The sequence below is a fragment of the Pseudophryne corroboree genome, chromosome 5 (assembly GCF_028390025.1).
Source record: "Pseudophryne corroboree isolate aPseCor3 chromosome 5, aPseCor3.hap2, whole genome shotgun sequence".
Taxonomy (NCBI): domain Eukaryota; kingdom Metazoa; phylum Chordata; class Amphibia; order Anura; family Myobatrachidae; genus Pseudophryne; species Pseudophryne corroboree.
The window spans coordinates 491,586,991-491,611,493 of record NC_086448.1 but is presented as its reverse complement, the minus strand read 5'-3'; the positions used below and the strand labels follow the sequence as shown (position 1 = coordinate 491,611,493).

The 24,503-nt window shown below is 45.4% G+C and overlaps 1 protein-coding gene across 2 annotated transcripts in view; it reads left to right on the top strand.

Annotated features, from left to right (window-relative positions):
• Window positions 1-22,811, top strand: part of DROSHA (drosha ribonuclease III) — a 604,359-nt gene extending 581,548 nt beyond the window's left edge. For both annotated transcript variants that reach the window (XM_063922973.1, XM_063922974.1), the window contains 5 exons: window positions 11,801-11,883; window positions 12,476-12,579; window positions 20,725-20,817; window positions 22,034-22,080; window positions 22,391-22,811. In XM_063922973.1, coding sequence (XP_063779043.1) covers window positions 11,801-11,883; window positions 12,476-12,579; window positions 20,725-20,817; window positions 22,034-22,080; window positions 22,391-22,509 — 446 coding nt within the window. In that variant the 3' untranslated portion in view covers window positions 22,510-22,811. The remainder of the gene's footprint in view (window positions 1-11,800; window positions 11,884-12,475; window positions 12,580-20,724; window positions 20,818-22,033; window positions 22,081-22,390) is intronic.
• Window positions 22,812-24,503: the final 1,692 nt, after the last annotated feature.

The following is a 24,503-nucleotide window of genomic DNA, read 5'->3' as shown; positions in this document are numbered from 1 at the left end:
CTAGGGTGGATAAAGCGCTCACACGTTTGTCTAAAAAGGTGGCACTTCCGTCTCCGGATACGGCCGCCCTGAAGGAGCCTGCGGATAGAAAACAGGAGGCAATCCTGAAGTCTGTATATACACACACAGGCATTATACTTAGACCAGCTATTGCGTCAGCATGGATGTGCAGTACTGCCGCTGCGTGGTCAGATTCCCTGTCAGAAAATATTGACACCCTAGACAGGGACACTATTCTGCTAACCATAGAGCATATAAAACCAAAAGGCACATGGAAGTTTTGCCTTATAAGGGTGAGGAGTTATTCGGGGATGGTCTCTCGGACCTCGTTTCCACAGCGACAGCTGGGAAGTCAGCATTTTTACCCAATGTTCCCTCACAGCCTAAAAAAGCGCCGTTTTATCAGGTACAGTCCTTTCGGACCCAGAAAAACAGGCGAGGAAAAGGCGGGTCTTTTCTGTCCAGAGGCAGAGGTAGGGGAAAAAGGCTGCAACAAACAGCTAGTTCCCAGGAGCAAAAGTCCTCCCCCGCTTCTTCCAAGTCCGCCGCATGACGGTGGGGCTCCACAGGCGGAGCCAGGTACGGTGGGGGGCCGCCTCAAAAATGTCAGCGATCAGTGGGCTCGCTCACAGGTGGATCCCTGGATCTTTCAAGTAGTATCTCAGGGGTACAAGCTGGAATTCGAGGCGTCTCTTCCCCGCCGTTTCCTCAAATCAGCCTTGCCAGCAACTCCCTCGGACAGGGAGGCTGTGCTAGAGGCAATTCACAAGCTGTATTCCCAGCGCGTTATAGTCAAGGTGCCCCTACTTCAACAAGGACGGGGTTACTATTCCACACTGTTTGTGGTACCGAAACCGGACGGTTCGGTGAGACCCATTTTAAATTTGAAATCCTTGAACACATACATAAAAAAATTCAAGTTCAAGATGGAATCGCTCAGGGCGGTTATTGCAAGTCTAGACGAGGGGGATTACATGGTATCCCTGGACATCAAGGATGCTTACCTGCATGTCCCCATTTACCATCCTCACCAGGAGTACCTCAGATTTGCGGTACAGAATTGCCATTACCAATTCCAGACGCTGCCGTTTGGTCTGTCCACGGCACCGAGGGTGTTTACCAAGGTAATGGCGGAAATGATGATACTCCTTCGAAAAAAGGGAGTTTTAATTATCCCATACTTGGACGATCTCCTAATAAAGGCGAGATCCAAGGAGCAGTTGTTGGTAGGAGTAGCACTATCTCAGGAGGTGCTACACCAGCACGGTTGGATTCTAAATATTCCAAAGTCACAGCTGGTTCCGACGACACGTCTACTGTTCCTGGGAATGATTCTGGACACAGTCCAGAAAAAAGTGTTTCTCCCAGAGGAAAAAGCCATGGAGCTGTCGTCTCTAGTCAGAAACCTCCTGAAACCAAAACAGGTGTCGGTGCATCACTGCACGCGAGTCCTGGGAAAGATGGTGGCTTCTTACGTAGCAATTCCTTTCGGCAGGTTCCATGCCAGAATCTTTCAGTGGGACCTGTTGGACCAATGGTCCGGATCGCATCTTCAGATGCATCGGCTAATAACCCTGTCTCCAAGAACCAGGGTGTCTCTACTGTGGTGGCTGCAGAGTGCTCATCTTCTAGAGGGCCGCAGATTCGGCATACAGGACTGGGTCCTGGTGACCACGGATGCCAGCCTTCGAGGCTGGGGGGCAGTCACACAGGGAAGAAACTTCCAAGGACTATGGTCGAGTCAGGAGACTTCCCTACACATAAATATTCTAGAACTGAGGGCCATTTACAATGCCCTAAGTCAGGCAAAATCCCTGCTTCAAAACCAGCCGGTACTGATCCAATCAGACAACATCACGGCAGTCGCCCATGTAAACCGACAGGGCGGCACAAGAAGCAGGACGGCGATGGCAGAAGCCACAAGGATTCTCCGATGGGCGGAAAATCACGTGTTAGCACTGTCAGCAGTGTTCATTCCGGGAGTGGACAACTGGGAAGCAGACTTCCTCAGCAGACACGATCTCCACCCGGGAGAGTGGGGACTTCATCCAGAAGTCTTCACACTGATTGTAAATCGTTGGGAACGGCCACAGGTGGACATGATGGCGTCCCGCCTAAACAAAAAACTAGAGAGATATTGCGCCAGGTCAAGGGACCCTCAGGCGATAGCGGTGGACGCTCTAGTGACACTGTGGGTGTACCAGTCGGTTTATGTGTTCCCTCCTCTGCCTCTCATACCAAAGGTACTGAGAATAATAAGAAAACGAGGAGTAAGGACAATACTCGTGGTTCCGGATTGGCCAAGAAGAGCGTGGTACCCGGAACTTCAAGAGATGATCTCAGAGGACCCATGGCCTCTGCCGCTCAGACAGGACCTGCTGCAGCAGGGGCCCTGTCTGTTCCAAGACTTACCGCGTCTGCGTTTGACAGCATAGCGGTTGAACACCGGATCCTAAAGGAGAAGAGCATTCCGGAGGATGTCATTCCTACGCTGATTAAAGCCAGGAAAGATGTAACTGTAAAACATTATCACCGCATATGGCGGAAATATGTTGCTTGGTGTGAGGCCAATAAGGCCCCAACAGAGGAATTTCAGCTGGGTCGATTTCTGCACTTCCTACGGGCAGGAGTGTCTATGGGCCTAAAATTAGGCTCCATTAAGGTGCAGATATCGGCTCTGTCGATTTTCTTCCAAAAAGAACTAGCTTCAGTACCTGAAGTTCAGACATTTGTAAAAGGAGTGCTGCATATTCAGCCCCCTTTTGTGCCTCCAGTGGCACCCTGGGATCTCAACGTGGTGTTGAATTTCCTAAAATCACATTGGTTTGAACCACTGAAGACCGTGGATCTTAAATATCTCACGTGGAAAGTGGTCATGTTATTGGCCTTGGCTTCGGCCAGGCGTGTTTCAGAATTGGCGGCTTTGTCATGCAAAAGCCCTTATCTGATTTTCCATATGGATAGGGCAGAATTGAGGACTCGTCCCCAGTTTCTCCCTAAGGTGGTATCAGCTTTTCACTTGAACCAACCTATTGTAGTGCCTGCGGCTACTAGTAACGTGGAGGATTCCAAGTTGCTGGACGTAGTCAGGGCCTTGAAAATTTATGTTTCCAGGACGGCTGGAGTCAGGAAAACTGACTCGCTATTTATCCTGTATGCACCCAACAAACTGGGTGCTCCTGCTTCTAAGCAGACTCTTGCTCGCTGGATTTGTAGCACAATTCAGCTGGCGCATTCTGCGGTTGGACTGCCGCGTCCTAAATCCGTTAAAGCCCATTCTACAAGGAAGGTGGGCTCATCTTGGGCGGCTGCCCGAGGGGTCTCGGCTTTACAACTTTGCCGAGCTGCTACTTGGTCAGGGGCAAACACGTTTGCAAAATTCTACAAATTTGATACCCTAGCTGAGGAGGACCTTGAGTTCTCTCATTCGGTGCTGCAGAGTCATCCGCACTCTCCCGCCCGTTTGGGAGCTTTGGTATAATCCCCATGGTCCTTTCGGAGTTCCCAGCATCCACTAGGACGTTAGAGAAAAAAAGATTTTACTCACCGGTAAATCTATTTCTCGTAGTCCGTAGTGGATGCTGGGCGCCCGTCCCTAGTGCGGATTGTCTGCAATAATTGTACATAGTTATTGTTTAATAACGGGTTATTGTTATGAGCCATCTGTTGAGAGGCTCAGTTTTGTTTCATACTGTTAACTGGATATGGTATCACGTGTTGTACGGTGTGATTGGTGTGGCTGGTATGAGTCTTACCCGGGATTCAAAATCCTTCCTTATTGTGTCAGCTCTTCCGGGCACAGTATCCTAACTGAGGCTTGGAGGAGGGTCATAGTGGGAGGAGCCAGTGCACACCAGGTAGTCTAAAAGCTTTCTTTTAGTTGTGCCCAGACTCCTGCGGAGCCGCTATTCCCCATGGTCCTTTCGGCGTTCCCAGCATCCACTACGGACTACGAGAAATAGATTTACCGGTGAGTAAAATCTTATTTTTGACTCTGGGTCATATCAGGGATGCTGCAGCCTACCTTAAGAAAGCTGCGAGGGACATTGGCCTTTTGGGATCAAGAGCCAATGCTATGGCAGTCTCAGCTAGGAGAGCATTGTGGATTCATCAATGGAATGCTGATTCTGACTCTAAGAAGGCTATGGAGTCTCTCCCGTGTAAAGGTGGTGTCTTGTTTTGTGACGACCTTGCTGACCTGGTATCTACGGCTACCGCGGGTAAGTCATCCTTTTTACCTTATGTTCCTGCACAACAAAAGAAAACGCACCACTATCAGATGCAGTCCTTTCGGCCCAATAAATACAAAAAAGGATGAGGGTCTTCCTTCCTTGCTTCTAGAGAAGGAGGAAAGGGAAAAAGGTCACCGGCTGTGGCGGGTTCCCAAGAGCAGAAGTCCTCTCCGGCTTCTACCAAATCCACCGCATGAAGCTGGGACACCTCTGCGGGAGTCCGCACCAGTGGGGGCATGTCTCCGACTCTTCAGTCATTTCTGGGTTCGTTCGTCCCTAGACCCATGGGTATTAGAAATAGTGTCCCAAGGGTACAAGCTGGAATTTCAAGACGTGCCCCCTCGCCGATTTTTCAAATCAGCCTTACCAGTTTCTCTTCCGGACAGGGAGGTGGTATGCAGTGCTATACAAAAACTATGTCAAAATCAAGTCATTGTCACGGTGCCCCCGTCACAACAGGGAGAAGGCTTTTATTCGAGCCTGTTCGTGGTCCCGAAGCCGGACGGCTCGGTCAGACCTATTCTGAACTTAAAATCCCTCAATTTCTATCTAAAAAAAAATTCAAATTCAAGATGGAGTCTCTCCGAGCAGTGATCTCCAGTCTGGAGGAAGGGGATTTTATGGTGTCGGTCGACATAAAGGATGTCTACTTACGCGTCCCCATATATCCTCCACATCAGGCTTACCTGAGGTTTGCCGTTCAGGATTGTCATTACCAATTGCAGACGTTGCCGTTCGGTCTGTCCACGGCTCCAAGGGTTTTCACCAAAGTTATGGCGGAAATTATGGTTCTCCTGCGCAAGCAAGGAGTCACAATTATCCCGTACTTGGACTATCTCCTGATAAAAGTGAGGTCCAAGGAACAATTACTGCAGAGCGTGACGCTCTCCCTGGCAATTCTGCAACAACATGGTTGGCTCCTAAATTTGCCAAAATCACAGTTGGTTCCGACGACAAGACTGTGGTTCTTGGGTATGATTCTGGACACGGAATTACAGAGAGTTTTTCTTCCAGTGGAAAAGGCTCTGGAAATTCAGAGCCTGGTCAAACAGATTCTGAAGCCAGCCAGAGTGTCGATTCATCAATGCACTCGGTTGCTAGGGAAGATGGTGCCGGCCTACGAGGCCATTCAGTTTGGCAGATTCCATGCTAGAGTGTTTCAGTGGGACCTGTTGGACAAATTGTCCGGATCCCATCTGCACATGCACCGACAGATAATCCTGTCTTCCAAAACCAGAATCTCACTCCTGTGGTGGCTGCACAGCTCTCACCTCCTAGAGGGACGCAGATTCGGGATCCAGGACTGGATCCTGGTGACCACGGATGCGAGTCTCCGAGGCTGGGGTGCAGTCACACAGTGGGAAAATTTCCAGGGAAAATGGTCAAGCCAGGAAGCTTGTCTACACATAAACATTCTGGAGTTAAGGGCCATTTACAGCAGCCTTCTACAAGCGGAGCATCTACTTCGCGATCTGTCCGTCTTGATTCAGTCGGACAACATAACAGCAGTGGCGTACATAAACCACCAGGGCGGAACGAAGAGCAGAGCGGCAATGGCAGAAGCCACAAAAGTTTTCCGCTGGGCGGAAAGGCATGTAAGCGCTCTGTCAGCAGTCTTCATTCCGGGTGTAGACAACTGGGAGACAGACTTCCTCAGCAGACACGATCTCCATCCAGGAGAGTGGGGTCTTCATCAAGAGGTCTTTGCAGAAGTGACAAGTCGTTGGGGAATTCCTCAAATAGACATGATGGCGTCTCGCCTCAACAAGATGCTTCAGAGATATTGTCCCAGGTCGAGGGACCCTCAAGCAATAGCAGTAGACGCCCTAGTGACACCGTGGGTGTTTCAGTCAGTATATGTGTTCCCTCCAATTCCACTCATTCCAAAAGAGATAAAGATCATAAGAAGAACAAGGGTTCAGGCAATCCTCATTGTTCCAGACTGGCCAAGGAGGACTTGGTATCCAGATCTTCAGGAATTGCTCATAGGAGATCCCTGGCCTCTTCCTCTACGAGAGGATCTGTTACAGCAGGGGCCGTGCGTGTACCAAGACTTACCGCGGCTTCATTTGACGGCTTGGAGGTTGAGCGCAGGATCCTAGCCCGGTGAAGTAATTTCCACACTGCTTCAGGCTAGAAAAGAGGTAACGGCGAAACATTATCACCGTATTTGGAGAAAATATGTGTCTACGGAAGAATTTCAGCTGGGCCGTTTTCTCCATTTTCTGCAAGCAGGGGTGGATGCGGGCCTAAAGTTAGGCTCAATTAAAGTACAAATTTCGGCCTTGTCAATTTTCTTTCAAAAAGAATTGGCTTCCCTTCCGGAAGTTCAGACTTTCGTGAAAGGCGTGCTGCACATCCATCCTCCCTTTGTGCCCCCGGTGGCACCATGGGATCTTAACGTGGTGTTGCGGTTCCTGCAATCTCATTGGTTTGAACCTTTACTTAAGGTAGAGTTGAAATTTGTCACTTGGAAAGTGATCATGCTGTTGGCCTTGGCCTCTGCAAGGCGGGTGTCTGAATTGGCGGCTTTGTCTCACAAGAGCCCCTACTGTATTTGATCTTCCATGAAGATAGAGCGGAGTTGAGAACTCGTCAGCAATTTCTGCCTAAAGTGGTGTCATCGTTTAACATGAACCAACCTATTGTATTGCCAGTGGCTACTGACGCCTTTGAGGAATCGAAGTCTCTATATGTGGTTAGAGCTTTGAAAATCTATGTCTGTTTGTCCTGTATGATCCCAACAAGATTGGGGTTCCTGCTTCCAAGCAGACTATTGCACGCTGGATCTGTAATACGATTCGGCAAGCTCATTCTGCGGCTGGATTGTCGTTACAGAAATCGGTGAAGGCCCATTCTACCAGAAAGGTGGGCTCATCCTGGGCGGCTGCCCGGGGGGTCTCGGCTTTACAGCTTTGCCGAGCAGCTACTTGGTCAGGTTCAAACACTTTTGCAAAGTTTTACAAGTTTGATACCCTGGCTAAGGAAGACCTCTTGTTTGGTCAATCGGTGCTGCAGAGTCATCCGCACTCTCCCGCCCTTTCTTGAGCTTTGGTATAAACCCCATGGTTCTTGAAGTGTCCCCAGCATCCTCTAGGACGTAAGGAGAAAATAAGATTTTAATGCTTACCGGTAAATCCTTTTCTCTTAGTCCGTAGAGGATGCTGGGCGCCCATCCCAGTGCAGTTATTGGTTATGGTTACACACGTGTTGTGTTGCGGTTATAGTCAGCCTGTTGCTGTCATTATTCATGCCGTTGCATGCGTTGGGGTTGAATGCCATGTTGTACGGCATGTTTGAGGTGTGAGCTGGTATGTATCTCACCTTGGTTTAAATCAAAGTAAATCCTTTTTCCTCGAAATGACAGTCTCCCTGGGCACAGTTCCTATAACTGGAGTCTGTAGGAGGGGCATAGAGGGAGGAGCCAGTTCACAACCCTTTTAAAGTATTAAAGTGCCCATGTCTCCTGCGGATCCCATCTATACCCCATGGTTCTTGAATTGTCCCCAGCATCTTCTACGGACTAAGAGAAAAGGATTTACTAGTAGGTATTAAAATCCTATTTTATGTGGCATCACAGGGTATCCGCAGCGCCCAATTACAACGTAAACAAATAAGCAAAACATGAAGACTTACAGTTCAATACAATATAGGACAAGTACTGGGTATATAAACATAGCTGCATCAGTAAACAGCACTGAAATAAGTATCAGGGTGGCAGAAAACTGAAAGATTTGGTGCCATCAAAGGGAGTATTAAAAAGAAGATAGGTTAAGTAAAAGACGTAAAAGCACATGAGGGAAGAGGGCCCTGCTCTCGTGAGAGCTTACATTCTAAAAGATTACACATATAATATGTTGAAGTCCTTGATTAAATAAACAGAACTCCACACATCCTTCTTTAACCAATGTATTACTTACAAAATGCAAGAATCACGTCATCTTCATTCCATGTAGACTTCTCAGCGCTTGACAAAACAAAAAACAACAAGACTGCTCTTTACAAACCTCTGGCACAAGTGACAGGGACGCTTCCGGTCATTATCAATAGAAATGAATAGGGACGCACTGATTGGACAAAGAAGGTTCACCCTGGTGCTGGTTATTGGAAAACTAGGGGGAACCCAATGCCATTTTACCCTATTTTCCAATAGCAGCCTGCCAAAGGTGTATTGTTTTGGCGGTTTGCCGTCGTTTTAGGGTCGGTTTCTGGTCAGCTTGAAAACAGACCTTTAGTAAATCTGCGGCTCCTACACTTGTCTGAGTAAAAACATTAATGGTTCTAAAGCTTGGCTTTTGTTAATTTTGCCATCTGTTTTGACTTTAGCAAGTGGTTGGTTTGCAAAACAGATGAAAAATTTCCCATTTCAATTACTTCCTTTTTGAGATTTTATTAATTTTTATTATGATTAGATTGTACTAATACTTCTTTACTTTGCAGCAAATTCTGAAAGTGCCTTGTCCACATTTAAAATTAAATCTAAATCCTCCTTTCAAACTGAACTGATCTAAAAATTATGCCGATCTGCCCTTGTATTATGTAATTCAGCACTAGTAAAGAATAATTAAGTTATCATATTATTACTGTGAACAAGCACAGCACCACATGCCATGAGATAATTCCAGGACAGTCGTAAGAAAATGAATGATGTCTCAGTATTATGCATGTTTAATGTTGGCCCTGTACATTTCCCAGCAGTATTGTCTTACACCACCCCCCTCCCATAACACCCCCCCCCCCCCCCCCAATGTTAATAGATTCCAGTGGTAGTTCCCTATGTGTCACTTTTTTGCTTGTGTATATTTTTAATACAGTTGTGCTCATAAGTTTACATACCCTAGCAGAATTTGTGACTTTCTGGCCATTTGTCAGAGAATATGAACGATAACTCACAAACATTTCTTTCACTCATGGTTAGTGGTTGGGTGAAGCCATTTATTGTCAAGCAACTGTGTTTACTCTTTTTAAATCATAATGACAACAGAAACTACCCAAATGACCCTGATCAAAAGTTTACATACCCCAGTTCTTAATATCGTGTATTGCCCCCTTTAACATCAATGACAGCTTGAAGTCTTTTGTGGTAGTTGTGGATGAGGCTCTTTATTTTCTCAGATGGTAAAGCTGCCCATTCTTCTTGGCAAAAAGCCTCCAGTTCCTGTAAATTCTTGGGCTGTCTTGCATGAACTGCACGTTTGAGATCTCCCCAGAGTGGCTCAATGATATTGAGGTCAGGAGACTGAGATGGCCACTCCAGAACCTTCACTTTATTCTGCTGTAGCCAATGACAGGTCGACTTGGCCTTGTGTTTTGGATCATTGTCATGTTGGAACGTCCAAGTATGTCCCATGCGCAGCTTCCGGGCTGATGAGTGCAAATTTTCCTCCAGTATTTTCTGATAACATGCTGCATTCATCTTGCCATCAATTTTGACCAAGTTTCCAGTGCCTTTGTAGCTCACACATCCCCAAAACATCAGCGATCCACCTCCGTGTTTCACAGTAGGAATGGTGTACCTTTCATCATAGGCCTTGTTGACTCCAAATGTAACGTTTATGGTTGTGGCCAAAAAGTTCAATTTTGGTCTCATCACTCCAAATGACTTTGTTCCAGAAGTTTTGAGGCTTGTCTCTGTGCTGTTTGGAGTATTGTAAGTGGGATGCTTTGTGGCATTTGCGTAGTAATGGCTTTCTTCGGGCGACTCGACCATGCAGCCCATTTTTCTTCAAATGCCTCCTTATTGTGCATCGTGAAACAACCACATCACTTTTTTTTCAGAGAGTCCTGTATTTCAGCTGAAGTTATTTGTGGATTTTTCTTTGCATCCCGAACAATTTTCCTGGCAGTTGTGCCTAAAATTTTTGTTGGTCTACCTGACCGTGATTTGGTTTCCACAGAATCCCTCATTTTCCACTTCTTAATTAGAGATCGAACACTGCTGATTGGCATTCTCAATTGCTTGGATAACTTTTTATATCCCTTTCCTGTTTTATACAGTTGTTACCTTTTCCCGCAGATCCTTTGACAATTCTTTTGCTGTCCCCATGACTCAAAATCCAGACACGTCAGTGCAGCACTGGATGAAAGATGCAAGGGTCTTTCAGGAGTCCAGAAACTCGCTGACTTTTTATACACACAGACTGATTACAAGCAAACAGATCACAGGTGAGGATGGTTACCTTTAGTAGCCATTCAAACCCGTTTGTGTCAACGTGTGTGCATGTTATCAGGCCAAAATCTCCAGGGTATGTAAACTTTTGATCAGGGTCATTTGGGTAGTTTCTGTTGTCATTATGATTTAAAAAGAGTAAACACAGTTGTTTGACAATAAATGGCTTCACTCAACCACTAACCATGAGTGAAAGAAAAGTTTGTGAGTTATCATTCATATTCTCTGACAAATGGCCAGAAAATCACAAATTCTGCTAGGGTATGTAAACTTATGAGCACAACTGTATATCCCCCACCCAGATAAAAATCCTTTTTGTGGGGAATAAACCTGACCCCTAACACACACACCACCACACAAATCCCCACATTTTCCCGTATGCAATAGCCTTGTCCCCTCACCTTATTGCAGAGCACAGTGGGGCAGTCCCTCCTCCTGCCGCTGATCTCTGCAAATGCATATTTGTGCTCATATGAACCATTGCTATGACACCTGCACCCCTGGGGTCCGACACACAGCAATCTGGGGAGTGACTTCAGGAGTGACGTCAGTGGTCACACACCGCAACATCCCTTCCGGAGCAGGAGGAGGAGACTGCCTCCATAACAGATGGTGGGCGCAGCAAATGACACAAATGCATGGGATGCAACCATGTCAGGTAAAGCCCATCTGGCTACGGTTGTGTCCCATGCATTAGTGCTCAATAAGTGTATAAGGGTTAGTTGTGATATTGCAATCAGGTGGCATGTTTGTTAATGCCATACTCCTCAAAGAATGCCTGAGGCTTGTCTCACACTCTGGTCTAGCCGTATTTTACTCTGTTAGGAGTCTGTTTGTTGACCTGCATTGGATACTTCTTTACTTTGCTGTATGCTAAGAAGCATATGTTAACATTTCTGGAGTGATACCATATTGTTAAATACAAAGAACAGAGCTAAGACTTCAAATTTTCCATTCAATGACTACCAGAACAAGAACTGTATGTTCATGTAGCAGAGTGTTCTTCTGTCACTATCTGAAGTGGAAGCAAATGGTATTAAAGGAATTAGACCGTGCTGTGTAATGAACAGTTGTGTGTTTTTTGAACTAGTTGTGCATTGGTGACTCTAGCATAAATATTTAATATTACAATGCATTTCTATGTCAAAAAAATATAAGTGCTTCTATTATTTCATTCATCAACCTGCTCCCTTCTCTTAGCGGCCTGGCCTTCGCTTTTAGTGCCGGAGAATCTGTAACCACATTGTGTCCCAACTACTTAATTCCAGCCTGAAAAATTGTGTCCAACATTTCCTCTTACTTTTTATTTATTTTTCCATTGGTATTTGTAGCCAGCTTAAAATAAAATAAAAAGTACATACAGTATTAACGTTTGTGTTTTACTGTGTTTTACCTTTAGCGTTTATTGCTGCACTTTATATCGATAAGGACTTGGAATATGTTCACACGTTTATGAATGTATGCTTCTTCCCGCGACTGAAGGTGAGTGACATTTCTTGGTATTACAGCCTTTGGTTTTCCCTCCTCTTATCTGGACATAAGATGGGACAATTAGTCAAAAAGGGAGTAGAAATTGATGTACAGTACGTCGTTTTTGGCAGATACAATAGGGTTAAACAAAAGTGTAAATAGTCTATGGACATAAAATTGCAAGTTGATTTAAGCTCTGCAGATAGGTTCTGTGAGGATGGATTGGGAAGGAGAAAGATAACATTATTCAAATACCCTCGGGGTGTCAATAAGTATCCAGGAAATCGCTTTTCAGGAAATACAGCCTGCTCAAGGGGCATCACAGAGCGAGTTAGGCACTTGTGTAGCAGACACATGAAATAGTCAATCATCGGTAGCTAGGAACAGTTTGACAAAGTAGATTAATCAAAACTTGTTTGGAAAGGTAGTTCTAGTAGTCTGCCGGTGATTGATTCTATCTTGGGTTTTGCAGTACTGAATAACAAAAGATTATTGTTCCGATACCTTTGATCAAGTGATTCCTACTGCCTCTTGTATTGTTTTTTTTAGAGTCTATCAAACACTGTTTACAGCTGAATTTTTCTACTGCTTTCGTTGTCTACAGGAGTTTATTTTAAATCAAGACTGGAATGATCCTAAATCACAGCTTCAGCAATGCTGTTTGACTCTAAGAACTGAAGGGAAAGAGCCCGATATTCCCCTGTACAAGTAAGAGTTATTTTACGTTTGCATTAATTGTTCTCCAACCTATTTTAAGAGCAGAATGATTTTTTGCAGTCACTCAATTTATCTTTCTTACTTTATATACAGTACTCAAGAAAAAGGCAAGGACTGCTTAAAGTATACTTAATGTTTTTGAATTTTTTAAATATGTATTAATATATAACTTTAATCTAGTCACTGTAATTAACATTTATTTCTGTTCCCCAAATGGTGAATTGTCTAATAGGAATATTTAATTTGAAATGATTTGAAGATTGTGGTCTACCTCTTGACAGATCAAGTGTGGCAGCCCCCGCCCTTATTTAGTACACAGCTCCCAGTTTTGTCTTTTGGGTTTTTTTTATTGTTTTTTTCAAAGCATAGAGAGTCCTCTGTAATGGGGGTAAATGGCGGATAGAAAGGGTGTACAATATCTCTTCAAACCATCGCTTTTTACTTTGAAATCATCTTTTTTTAATGTGTAATTTGTTACTCAATTTTAATGTCTTCATCAGTTGATGAAGACTTATCAAGCTTCTTTCACTGATTTGACCAGCAGGATACTGATGTCACTATGACTAAGGATTAGAAGGCTGTGCATTAAGAATTGGGGTAAAATGAGAACACTTGGGGGTAGATGAGGCACTTTGAAAAAGGTAGCTAAGACGTATGCATATATGGTTTTTACGGTTGAGCTTGAAAAGTAATCACACTGATAAAACAGTGGTTTATTGCATCTAATCCTGAGTACTTCATAAATAAATATATATATATGTATATATGTATATATCTTTAAATTGGCCTCCCCTCGGTGGAATTCATGTTTTGATTATGTTGATATGTTTCTAAAACATTTCTGTCCTCTAGTTTCACAGTAGTTTGTTTAGTTAACATAGTGAGGTTGAAAAAAGACAAGTTGTCCATGGAGTTCAACCTTTATTTTTGATCATATAGTATTCTCTATATCCATAGATTTACCCATAATGGCTCAAGTGGAGTTCATTTTTAGTCTAGTTGACAACTACAATGCATACTTTATCTAAAATATATTAATTTTAGATGCTATATCCTTGGATATCTTTTTCAGTTAGAAATTCATCTAACCCGTTTTTAAACGTACTGACTGAGTCCTCCATTACTTCCTTTTCTGGCAAAGAATTCCAGCTCCTTACTGCCCTTACTGTGAAGAACCCCATCCTTCGCTTGGTATTAAATTTCCTCTCCTCTAACCTCAGAGGGTGTCCGTGTGTCCTGTGTAGAGATCTCTCAGATAAGCCCTGGGAATGCTGATCATCTTAAATTTAGATCTCCCTGTCCTAAAACACCTTAATGGCATCATAGCCATCCTCTACCAAGAGCTTTCACCATCATTCCATTTTAACATAAGTTCATTTTCACATATGACTAAGATTAACAGCAGTGGCGCAACTAACAAGCAGTGGGCACAGGTGCAGCAATGTGCTTTGAGCCCCCTCCCCAGTCCCCAACTTGTACCTGTGCCCCCTTCAGGCATAGCGCTGAGCCCATTCCTCCCACACTTGGAGCCAGGCATAGCGCTGAGCCCACTCCCCCCTTCCCCTACACACACAGCACTGACTACTGAGTCCATTCCCCCACACTGGAAGCCAAGCATAGCGCTGAGCCCATTACCCCACACAGGAAGCCAGGCATAACGCTGAGCACATTCCCCCACACAGGGAGCCTGGCACGGCACTGACTACTGAGCCCATTTCCCCACACAGGAAGCCAGGCATAGCGCTTAGCCCATTCCCCCGCACAGGGTACCCGGCAAAGCACTGACTAGTGAGCTCCTCCTCTATTACAGACCACATCCCGGCTGTAGCACGGCCTAGCTGGAGATACTGGGCACCACTGTCTGTTAACGCCATATCCACCATGCTGCTGCAGCCTCACAAACCGCTGGAGAGGAGAGGTGTAACACTGCTGATACTGCTCCGTCAATAAACAACTCCAACTGGCGTTCCGGAGCTGAGGCCCCTGCCCACACAAGGGGTGGCAAACTCACCTCAGATGCTCCATCTTACAGCTGTTGAATACACAGATATATACAATCCTGCAGGCCGGCGCATTGCTTATAATGAGCCATTCATTATAAAGACTGCAGCTGTTGTCCCCTTCATATCGGCTGGCCTTGCTGCAATGTACCGGCTGCATCGGCGCTAGTTCCGCCACTGATTAACAGGTGAACTTTGGTTGGATATGGAAATAATAGGAATGAGATAATTACCTTCTACTGAATGGAAGCAGGCTTATTAAGTAGAGTACTTGAACTTGAAAGTACATAAATTGCTCTAACAAGATTGCTATACACTTATCTCCTGCTATTTGCATTGTACGGATGCAAAGGGAATATAAAACAAAAAAAAGAGAAATGAAAAATAAGATTTTACTTACCGATAAATCTATTTCTCGGAGTCCGTAGTGGATGCTGGGGTTCCTGAAAGGACCATGGGGAATAGCGGCTCCGCAGGAGACAGGGCACAAAAAGTAAAGCTTTTTCCGATCAGGTGGTGTGCACTGGCTCCTCCCCCTATGACCCTCCTCCAGACTCCAGTTAGGTACTGTGCCCGGACGAGCGTACACAATAAGGGAGGATTTTGAATCCCGGGTAAGACTCATACCAGCCACACCAATCACACCGTACAACTTGTGATCTAAACCCAGTTAACAGTATGATAACAGCGGAGCCTCTGAAAGATGGCTTCCTTCAACAATAACCCGAATTAGTTAACAATAACTATGTACAATTTATGCAGATAATCCGCACTTGGGATGGGCGCCCAGCATCCACTACGGACTCCGAGAAATAGATTTATCGGTAAGTAAAATCTTATTTTCTCTATCGTCCTAGTGGATGCTGGGGTTCCTGAAAGGACCATGGGGATTATACCAAAGCTCCCAAACGGGCGGGAGAGTGCGGATGACTCTGCAGCACCGAATGAGAGAACTCCAGGTCCTCCTTAGCCAGAGTATCAAATTTGTAAAATTTTACAAACGTGTTCTCCCCTGACCACGTAGCTGCTCGGCAAAGTTGTAATGCCGAGACCCCTCGGGCAGCCGCCCAAGATGAGCCCACCTTCCTTGTGGAGTGGGCCTTTACAGATTTAGGCTGTGGCAGGCCTGCCACAGAATGTGCAAGTTGGATTGTGCTACAGATCCAACGAGCAATCGTCTGCTTAGACGCAGGAGCACCCATCTTGTTGGGTGCATACAATATAAACAACGAGTCAGATTTTCTGACTCCAGCTGTTCTTGCAATATATATTTTTAATGCTCTGACAACGTCCAGTAACTTGGAGTCCTCCAAGTCACTTGTAGCCGCAGGCACTACAATAGGCTGGTTCAGATGAAATGCTGACACCACCTTAGGGAGAAAATGCGGACGAGTCCGCAGTTCTGCCCTGTCCGAATGGAAAATCAGATATGGGCTTTTGTAAGATAAAGCTGCCAATTCTGACACTCTCCTGGCAGAAGCCAGGGCTAGAAGCATGGTCACTTTCCAAGTGAGATATTTCAAATCCACCTTATTTAGTGGTTCAAACCAATGAGATTTTAGAAAATCCAAAACCACATTGAGATCCCACGGTGCCACTGGAGGCACCACAGGGGGCTGTATATGCAGCACTCCCTTAACAAAGGTCTGGACTTCAGGGACTGAAGCCAATTCTTTTTGAAAGAAAATCAACAGGGCCGAAATTTGAACCTTAATAGATCCCAATTTGAGACCCATAGACAATCCTGATTGCAGGAAATGTAGGAATCGACCCAGTTGAAATTCCTCCGTCGGAGCACTCCGATCTTCGCACCACGCAACATATTTTCGCCAAATTCGGTGATAATGTTGCACGGTTACTTCTTTCCTTGCTTTAATCAAAGTAGGAATGACTTCTTCCGGCATGCCTTTTTCCATTAGGATCCGGCGTTCAACCGCCATGCCGTCAAACGCAGCCGCGGTAAGTCTTGAAACAGACAGGGACCCTGCTGAAGCAAGTCCCTCCTTAGAGGTAGAGGCCACGGATCTTCCGTGATCATCTCTTGAAGTTCCGGGTACCAAGTCCTTCTTGGCCAATCCGGAACCACTAGTATCGTTCTTACGCCTCTTTGCCGTATAATTCTCAATACTTTTGGTATGAGAGGCAGAGGAGGAAACACATATACCGACTGGTACACCCAAGGCGTTACCAGCGCGTCCACAGCTATTGCCTGCGGATCTCTTGACCTGGCGCAATACCTGTCCAGTTTTTTGTTGAGGCGAGACGCCATCATGTCCACCATTGGTCTTTCCCAACGGGTTACCAGCATGTGGAAAACTTCTGGATGAAGTCCCCACTCTCCCGGGTGAAGATCGTGTCTGCTGAGGAAGTCTGCTTCCCAGTTGTCCACTCCCGGGATGAACACTGCTGACAGTGCTATCACATGATTCTCTGCCCAGCGAAGAATCCTTGCAGCTTCTGCCATTGCACTCCTGCTTCTTGTGCCGCCCTGTCTGTTCACATGGGCGACTGCCGTGATGTTGTCCGACTGGATCAACACCGGCTTTCCCTGAAGCAGAGGTTCTGCCTGGCTTAGAGCATTGTAGATTGCTCTTAGTTCCAGAATGTTTATGTGAAGAGACGTTTCCAGGCTCGTCCACACTCCCTGGAAGTTTCTTCCTTGTGTGACGGCTCCCCAGCCTCTCAGGCTGGCGTCCGTGGTCACCAGGATCCAATCCTGTATGCCGAATCTGCGGCCCTCCAATAGATGAGGACTCTGCAACCACCACAGAAGAGACACCCTTGTCCTTGGAGACAGGGTTATCCGTAGGTGCATCTGAAGATGCGACCCTGACCATTTGTCCAACAGATCCCTTTGGAAAATTCTTGCGTGGAATCTGCCGAATGGAATTGCTTCGTAAGAAGCCACCATTTTTCCCAGGACTCTTGTGCATTGATGTACAGACACCTTTCCTGGTTTTAGGAGGTTCCTGACAAGCTCGGATAACTCCTTGGCTTTTTCCTCCGGGAGAAAAACCTTTTTCTGAACCGTGTCCAGAATCATCCCTAGGAACAGCAGACGAGTTGTCGGCATTAACTGGGATTTTGGAATATTCAGAATCCACCCGTGCTGTTTTAGCACTTCTTGAGACAGTGCTAATCCCATCTCTAGCTGTTCTCTGGACCTCGCCCTTATTAGGAGATCGTCCAAGTATGGGATAATTAATACGCCTTTTCTTCGAAGAAGAATCATCATCTCGGCCATTACCTTTGTAAAGATCCGAGGTGCCGTGGACAATCCGAACGGCAGCGTCTGAAACTGATAGTGACAGTTTTGTACAACGAACCTGAGGTACCCCTGGTGTGAGGGGTAAATTGGAACGTGGAGATACGCATCCTTGATGTCCAAGGATACCATAAAGTCCCCCTCTTCCAGGTTCGCTATCACTGCTCTGAGTGACTCCATTTTGAACTTGAACTTCTTTATGTACAGGTTCAAGGACTTCAGATTTAGAATAGGCCTTACCGAGCCATCCGGCTTCGGTACCACAAAAAGAGTGGAATAATACCCCTTCCCTTGTTGTAGAAGAGGTACCTTGACTATCACCTGCTGAGAGTACAGCTTGTGAATGGCTTCCAAAACCGTCTCCCTTTCGGAGGGGGACGTTGGTAAAGCAGACTTCAGGAAACGGCGAGGTGGATCTGTCTCTAATTCCAACCTGTACCCTTGAGATATTATCTGCAGGATCCAGGGATCTACCTGCGAGTGAGCCCACTGCGCGCTGTAATTTTTGAGACGACCGCCCACCGTCCCCGAGTCCGCTTGAGAAGCCCCAGCGTCATGCTGAGGCTTTTGTAGAAGCCGGGGAGGGCTTCTGTTCCTGGGAAGGAGCTGCGTGTTGCTGTCTCTTCCCTCGACCTTTGCCTCGTGGCAGATATGAATAGCCCTTTGCTCTCTTATTTTTAAAGGAACGAAAGGGCTGCGGTTGAAAAGTCGGTGCCTTTTTCTGTTGGGGAGTGACTTGAGGTAGAAAGGTGGATTTCCCGGCTGTAGCCGTGGCCACCAAATCTGATAGACCGACTCCAAATAACTCCTCCCCTTTATACGGCAAAACTTCCATATGCCGTTTTGAATCCGCATCGCCTGTCCACTGTCGCGTCCATAAAGCTCTTCTGGCCGAAATGGACATAGCACTTACCCGTGATGCCAGTGTGCAGATATCCCTCTGTGCATCACGCATATAAAGAAATGCATCCTTTATTTGTTCTAACGACAGTAAAATATTGTCCCTGTCCAGGGTATCAATATTTTCAATCAGGGACTCTGACCAAACTACCCCAGCACTGCCCATCCAGGCAGTCGCTACAGCTGGTCGTAGTATAACACCTGCATGTGTGTATATACTTTTTTGGATATTTTCCATCCTCCTATCTGATGGATCTTTAAGTGCGGCCGTCTCAGGAGAGGGTAACGCCACTTGTTTAGATAAGCGTGTTAGCGCCTTGTCCACCCTAGGAGGTGTTTCCCAGCGCTCCCTAACCTCTGGCGGGAAAGGGTATAATGCCAATAATTTCTTTGAAATTATCAGCTTTTTATCAGGGGCAACCCACGCTTCATTACACACGTCATTTAATTCTTCTGATTCAGGAAAAACTATAGGTAGTTTTTTCATACCCCACATAATACCCTGTTTAGTGGTACCTGTAGTATCAGCTAAATGTAACGCCTCCTTCATTGCCAAAATCATATAACGTGTGGCCCTACTGGAAAATACGGTTGATTCGTCACCGTCACCACTGGAGTCATCGCCTGTGTCTGGGTCTGTGTCGACCGACTGAGGCAAAGGGCGTTTCACAGCCCCTGACGGTGTTTGAGTCGCCTGGACAGGCACTAATTGATTGTCCGGCCGCCTCATGTCGTCAAACGACTGCTTTAGCGTGTTGACACTATCCCGTAGTTCCATAAATAAAGGCATCCATTCTGGTGTCGACTCCCTAGGGGGTGACATCCTCATATTTGGCAGTTGCTCCGCCTCCACACCAATATCGTCCTCATACATGTCGACACACACGTACCGACACACAGCAGACACACAGGGAATGCTCCTAACGAAGACAGGACCCACTAGCCCTTTGGGGAGACAGAGGGAGAGTTTGCCAGCACACACCAAAAGCGCTATATATATATCAGGGATAGCCTTATAATAAGTGCTCCCTTATAGCTGCTTTGTTATATCAAAATATCGCCATAAATGTGCCCCCCCCCTCTCTGTTTTACCCTGTTTCTGTAGTGCAGTGCAGGGGAGAGACTTGGGAGCCGTCCTGACCAGCGGAGCTGTGAGAGGAAATGGCGCCGTGTGCTGAGGAGATAGGCCCCGCCCCTTTTCTGGCGGGCTCGTCTCCCGCTATTTAGAAAAATTAGGCAGGGGTTAAATATCTCCATATAGCCTCTAGGGCTATATGTGAGGTATTTTTAGCCTTTATAGGTAATCATTTGCCTCCCAGGGCGCCCCCCTCCCAGCGCCCTGCACCCTCAGTAACTGCCGTGTGAAGTGTGCTGAGAGGAAAATGGCGCACAGCTGCAGTGCTGTGCGCTACCTTTTGAAGACTGCAGGAGTCTTCAGCCGCCGATTCTGGACCTCTTCTGACTTCAGCATCTGCAAGGGGGCCGGCGGCGTGGCTCCGGTGACCATCCAGGCTGTACCTGTGATCGTCCCTCTGGAGCTTGATGTCCAGTAGCCAAGAAGCCAATCCATCCTGCACGCAGGTGAGTTGACTCCTTCTCCCCTCAGTCCCTCGCTGCAGTGATCCTGTTGCCAGCAGGAATCACTGTAAAATAAAAAACCTAGCTAAACTTTTTCTAAGCAGCTCTTTAGGAGAGCCACCTAGATTGCACCCTTCTCGGCCGGGCACAAAAATCTAACTGGAGTCTGGAGGAGGGTCATAGGGGGAGGAGCCAGTGCACACCACCTGATCGGAAAAAGCTTTACTTTTTGTGCCCTGTCTCCTGCGGAGCCGCTATTCCCCATGGTCCTTTCAGGAACCCCAGCATCCACTAGGACGATAGAGAAAAGTATTTGCAGATGTTCAGAAATGACATCAGACTGCGCATAATACATGTAGAAGGGAATAATTAGAATGACTTATTTTGTTCTAGGACTCTTCAGACAGTGGGACCCTCACATGCCAGAACATATACCGTGGCTGTATATTTCAAAGGCGAACGAATTGGTTGTGGTAAAGGACCAAGGTATTTTAATGCTTTTTCTTTTTTTTATAAAACCGTTTTCTGCCTAATACATTAATGTACTGCCTCCAGCAACATGTATTTCACATTAATATGGTATTTATGACTCTAGTTTTGATCTGTCTTGACTTAGATGTAAAAAACAGTATTGAGTTAATATGCTTAGTTACTTTCTGATGAACACTCCAGCGTACCCTTTGCTTGTAATGTCAGCTGTAATTAGCAAAATCATACACATATTGTCAGTTCATTACATACATTTGAACATAGTCATATACATTTCTTAAACAACATGATATCTTTGAAGGAAAGGTTGACAGAAAATCCATGTTGCATCCCCTTTCTTGTGCCCTTTGACAGCTCCTATTGTTACCCATCTGTGTCTGAATTCTGTTAGAGATGTGTTGTAACCATCCAGAAGGAATGTTATTAGTAAAGGTTCTGCACATTCTTCTTTAGAATCTGTCTTTGTCATTAATCAAAAGGGGAGCGATGTGCAGGTAATGTGTGCAGTATCTTTGTGAACAAAAAAATACATGATGCTTAACACACAGTTGTGCTTTTTGCCAAAGTGTTTCTTTGAATGCTGTCAATTTCAATTCATGGAGATCACAATAACCGAGATCACTCATTTTGTAATCATTGTTCCCCATATGCTCTGCTAGATAAGCAATGTCCGATCACTTTGTAGAATGATGAATGATTATTGCAGTTGCATGTTGCTGCAATTTAATCACCCTGCCTAGACTTCAGGCAATTATTCTACTCCATGGTGTTAAGGGGGATGACCGATTAATCGCTTATTCAGCAGGTATTATGTTATTCTGGCCAGGAAATGCTCATTAAAATAGAGAACATAGGAAGATTTTTTTTTTCCCCCCGATGATTGATTAATGTCATGATCATAATCCTATAAAATCACAGATTGTTGCTTTGTATTTTTGGTTGGATTTGCTTTCAAAAGATTTAATCAAAGAGACAAGTAAATTGTATACCCCAAAATATCTGGTCGTGGCTAATGTTTAGAAATTGTACAAAATATGAGTAGTACTAGTAAAGGAATAGTAGTCCTACAACATATGTCTTTTTTTTAGAACCCTCAAGAAAAATTATGTATTTCTCCGTTGTCTTGCTTAATGCTGCTTAACAGGATTTAAAAGCTCAGTTAAAGCTTAAGGTGGTAATTAGGTTAATTGGAGGGTTTTTTTTTTGCTTGCAGTATTCAGCAGGCAGAGATGGGAGCTGCTATGGACGCCTTGGAAAAATGTAAGGTTATTTTTGTCGTTTCTCTATTCCTTTTCTGCAGTTGGAACCTTGCAGCATTCATTTAGAACATGCTTTAAGCCGTTTCATTTCTGTAGATATATTGACTTTGGCAGGATGTTTGTTTAGCATGACCAAATGCAAAGCACATTTACAAGTGCAATTTTACAGCATTTATCACTTATATCTGCTCAATACAGACAAAGTAGTTTTTTCTTGTGACAGGTGCATTTACTATTACTGACACATTTGTATTTCTCAGGGCCTATCTGTAAGTATAGCATAGGTGATGTCATTCTTCTACTTTCCCCAGATAACTTCCCCCAGATGGCTCATCAGAAGCGTTTTATCGAACGGAAGTACAGACAGGAATTGAAAGAAATGAGGTTGGAGAAGGAACAACAAGAGAACACAGAAGACGTGAGAAAATAAAGGTTGCCATTCTTACAGTATCCATTTAATCTCACTGGGGGCAGCTGCCATACAGAATCATCTTGCCTGTTAGCTCGTGTTTACAGACAACACATGCTGTGTCCAGTTAAATGGTAGAGAAATCATGGACTGGAAATATATATATATTTTATTTATTATCATTACTTATTGGTTCTTTTTTTAGATGTTAAAATTTTAGAGAATTTTAGGTCTTTTTTATAATTATTTCCAGAATGCCTTTTAATTCTAGATGTTTGTTTTTTTATAAAGAATTGTATGAATTAAAATTGAAAATTGATACATTTTTGAGTGGAAATTTGAATGACTTATAAGAGTTGAGGAAAACCTATTCTGAAATCATTTTGGTTTACATACGATGTCTTACAGTACATGCTTTCATTAATAATATTACACCTGACAGGCGAGGTATTTACAAGTCATCACCCAAGACACGCCCCTTGCAAGCATGGCGTCCTACTACACTTCCCCTTGAGTCTTAATGGGATGTTTTGTCACTCACTCACTACAGAGACGTCTCTGCATTCTACCCCCAATTACCCTAATAAAATGGATCTTTGCTCCAGTGGGTCATTATACTAATTTGTCTCTCCAAGCATACCCACTCATTCAGTGTAGTTTTTAGGGGCGAGCGAGCCCAGCACTGTCCAGGAAAAACCTGGCATGGTATAGTGTTGATGATTTTGCTATCAGTGTGTCTTGACCACGCCTTACCTTTATGCTCCAGTGTGTGTGAGGTGACCTCTGTATATTCCACATATCCTATGCTGTGTCCATCTACACTAAGGGGTATATTCAATTAGGGTCGGATCCATTCCGACAAAGTTTTTTAGATAAAAAGGAGCACCAGAAAGACATTGCCATCCATGATTAAGAGCGCTTAGACGCATGAAACGCGTTGGAGGCAACGAGACACAGCATCGGGACTTGTCTGCTTGGCCGGCTTCCTGCACTCCGCCGGCGGCTTGCTGTGACGTCACCCGCCGGGATCCACGATCGCTGGACGCAGCGATCTGAAGTGTCTGGGAGGAAACAAGCTTGTAACCCAGCACGGACGGTACACAGAGATTACAACGTCTGAGGCCACAAGGTAGGGCAAGTCAGGGAGAGGCTACTACAAACAGCAGCTACCCGCACGGACTGTGGACACTCTAATTACCCCAAAAGGGGCTGTAAACATATTCTTTTAACCAATTTTTCCCTACAGGTGCCACATAATAATTTTTAGCGCTCATTTTTTTATCTAGTATCGTGTTATCATATATTGAGCAGCTTTCACACACATATACAGTGCAGTTAAAGCCCCTTTCTACCCGATATCCATTCCGACATCCCCTATTCAATCTCATCTGAATTCGACGTTTAAAAAGTCGAATTGAGATGAGGGACCCAGCGGGGACAGCCGCGGGCAGACGGAGGAGAGCAGTGTTACAGTAGCGCTGCAGGAGGTTGTCTCACAGCCGCCCGACCTCACGGCAGTGTCCATCCAGCTCCAGCAAGCGTGACCTCACTTGCTGGAGCCGGGTGGACGCTGCTGTGAGCGGCGCGGCTGTGAGACATCCTGCTGCAGCGCTGTGCTGTAGTGCTGCTCTCCCCTGTATGCCCTGCGCCTGTCCCCCCGTCTTCCTGCGGGTCCCACATCTCAGTCCGGCATTTTTTTATGTCGGACTGAGATGGTCGGAAACGGGACCAAATCCTGTTGAATTTGGCCCCATTTCACTCAAAAGTATGTTAATCGGCAGCTATACCGCCGATTCACGTACTATTCGACAAGTTGAATTCCACAACTTGTCGAATAAAAACTGATGGGACTGAATAGGTCGAATCACTATTCAACCTTAAAAAGTCGAAAACTGACGTCTTTTCGACAGGCGGCAGTTTTCGACCCTAATCGAATATACCCCTAAGAGTCTATCCAGCATTCCTATCCTGGATAGTTGCACTTAATGCAAGTGTATGCGGTTTTCTTTTTCTTG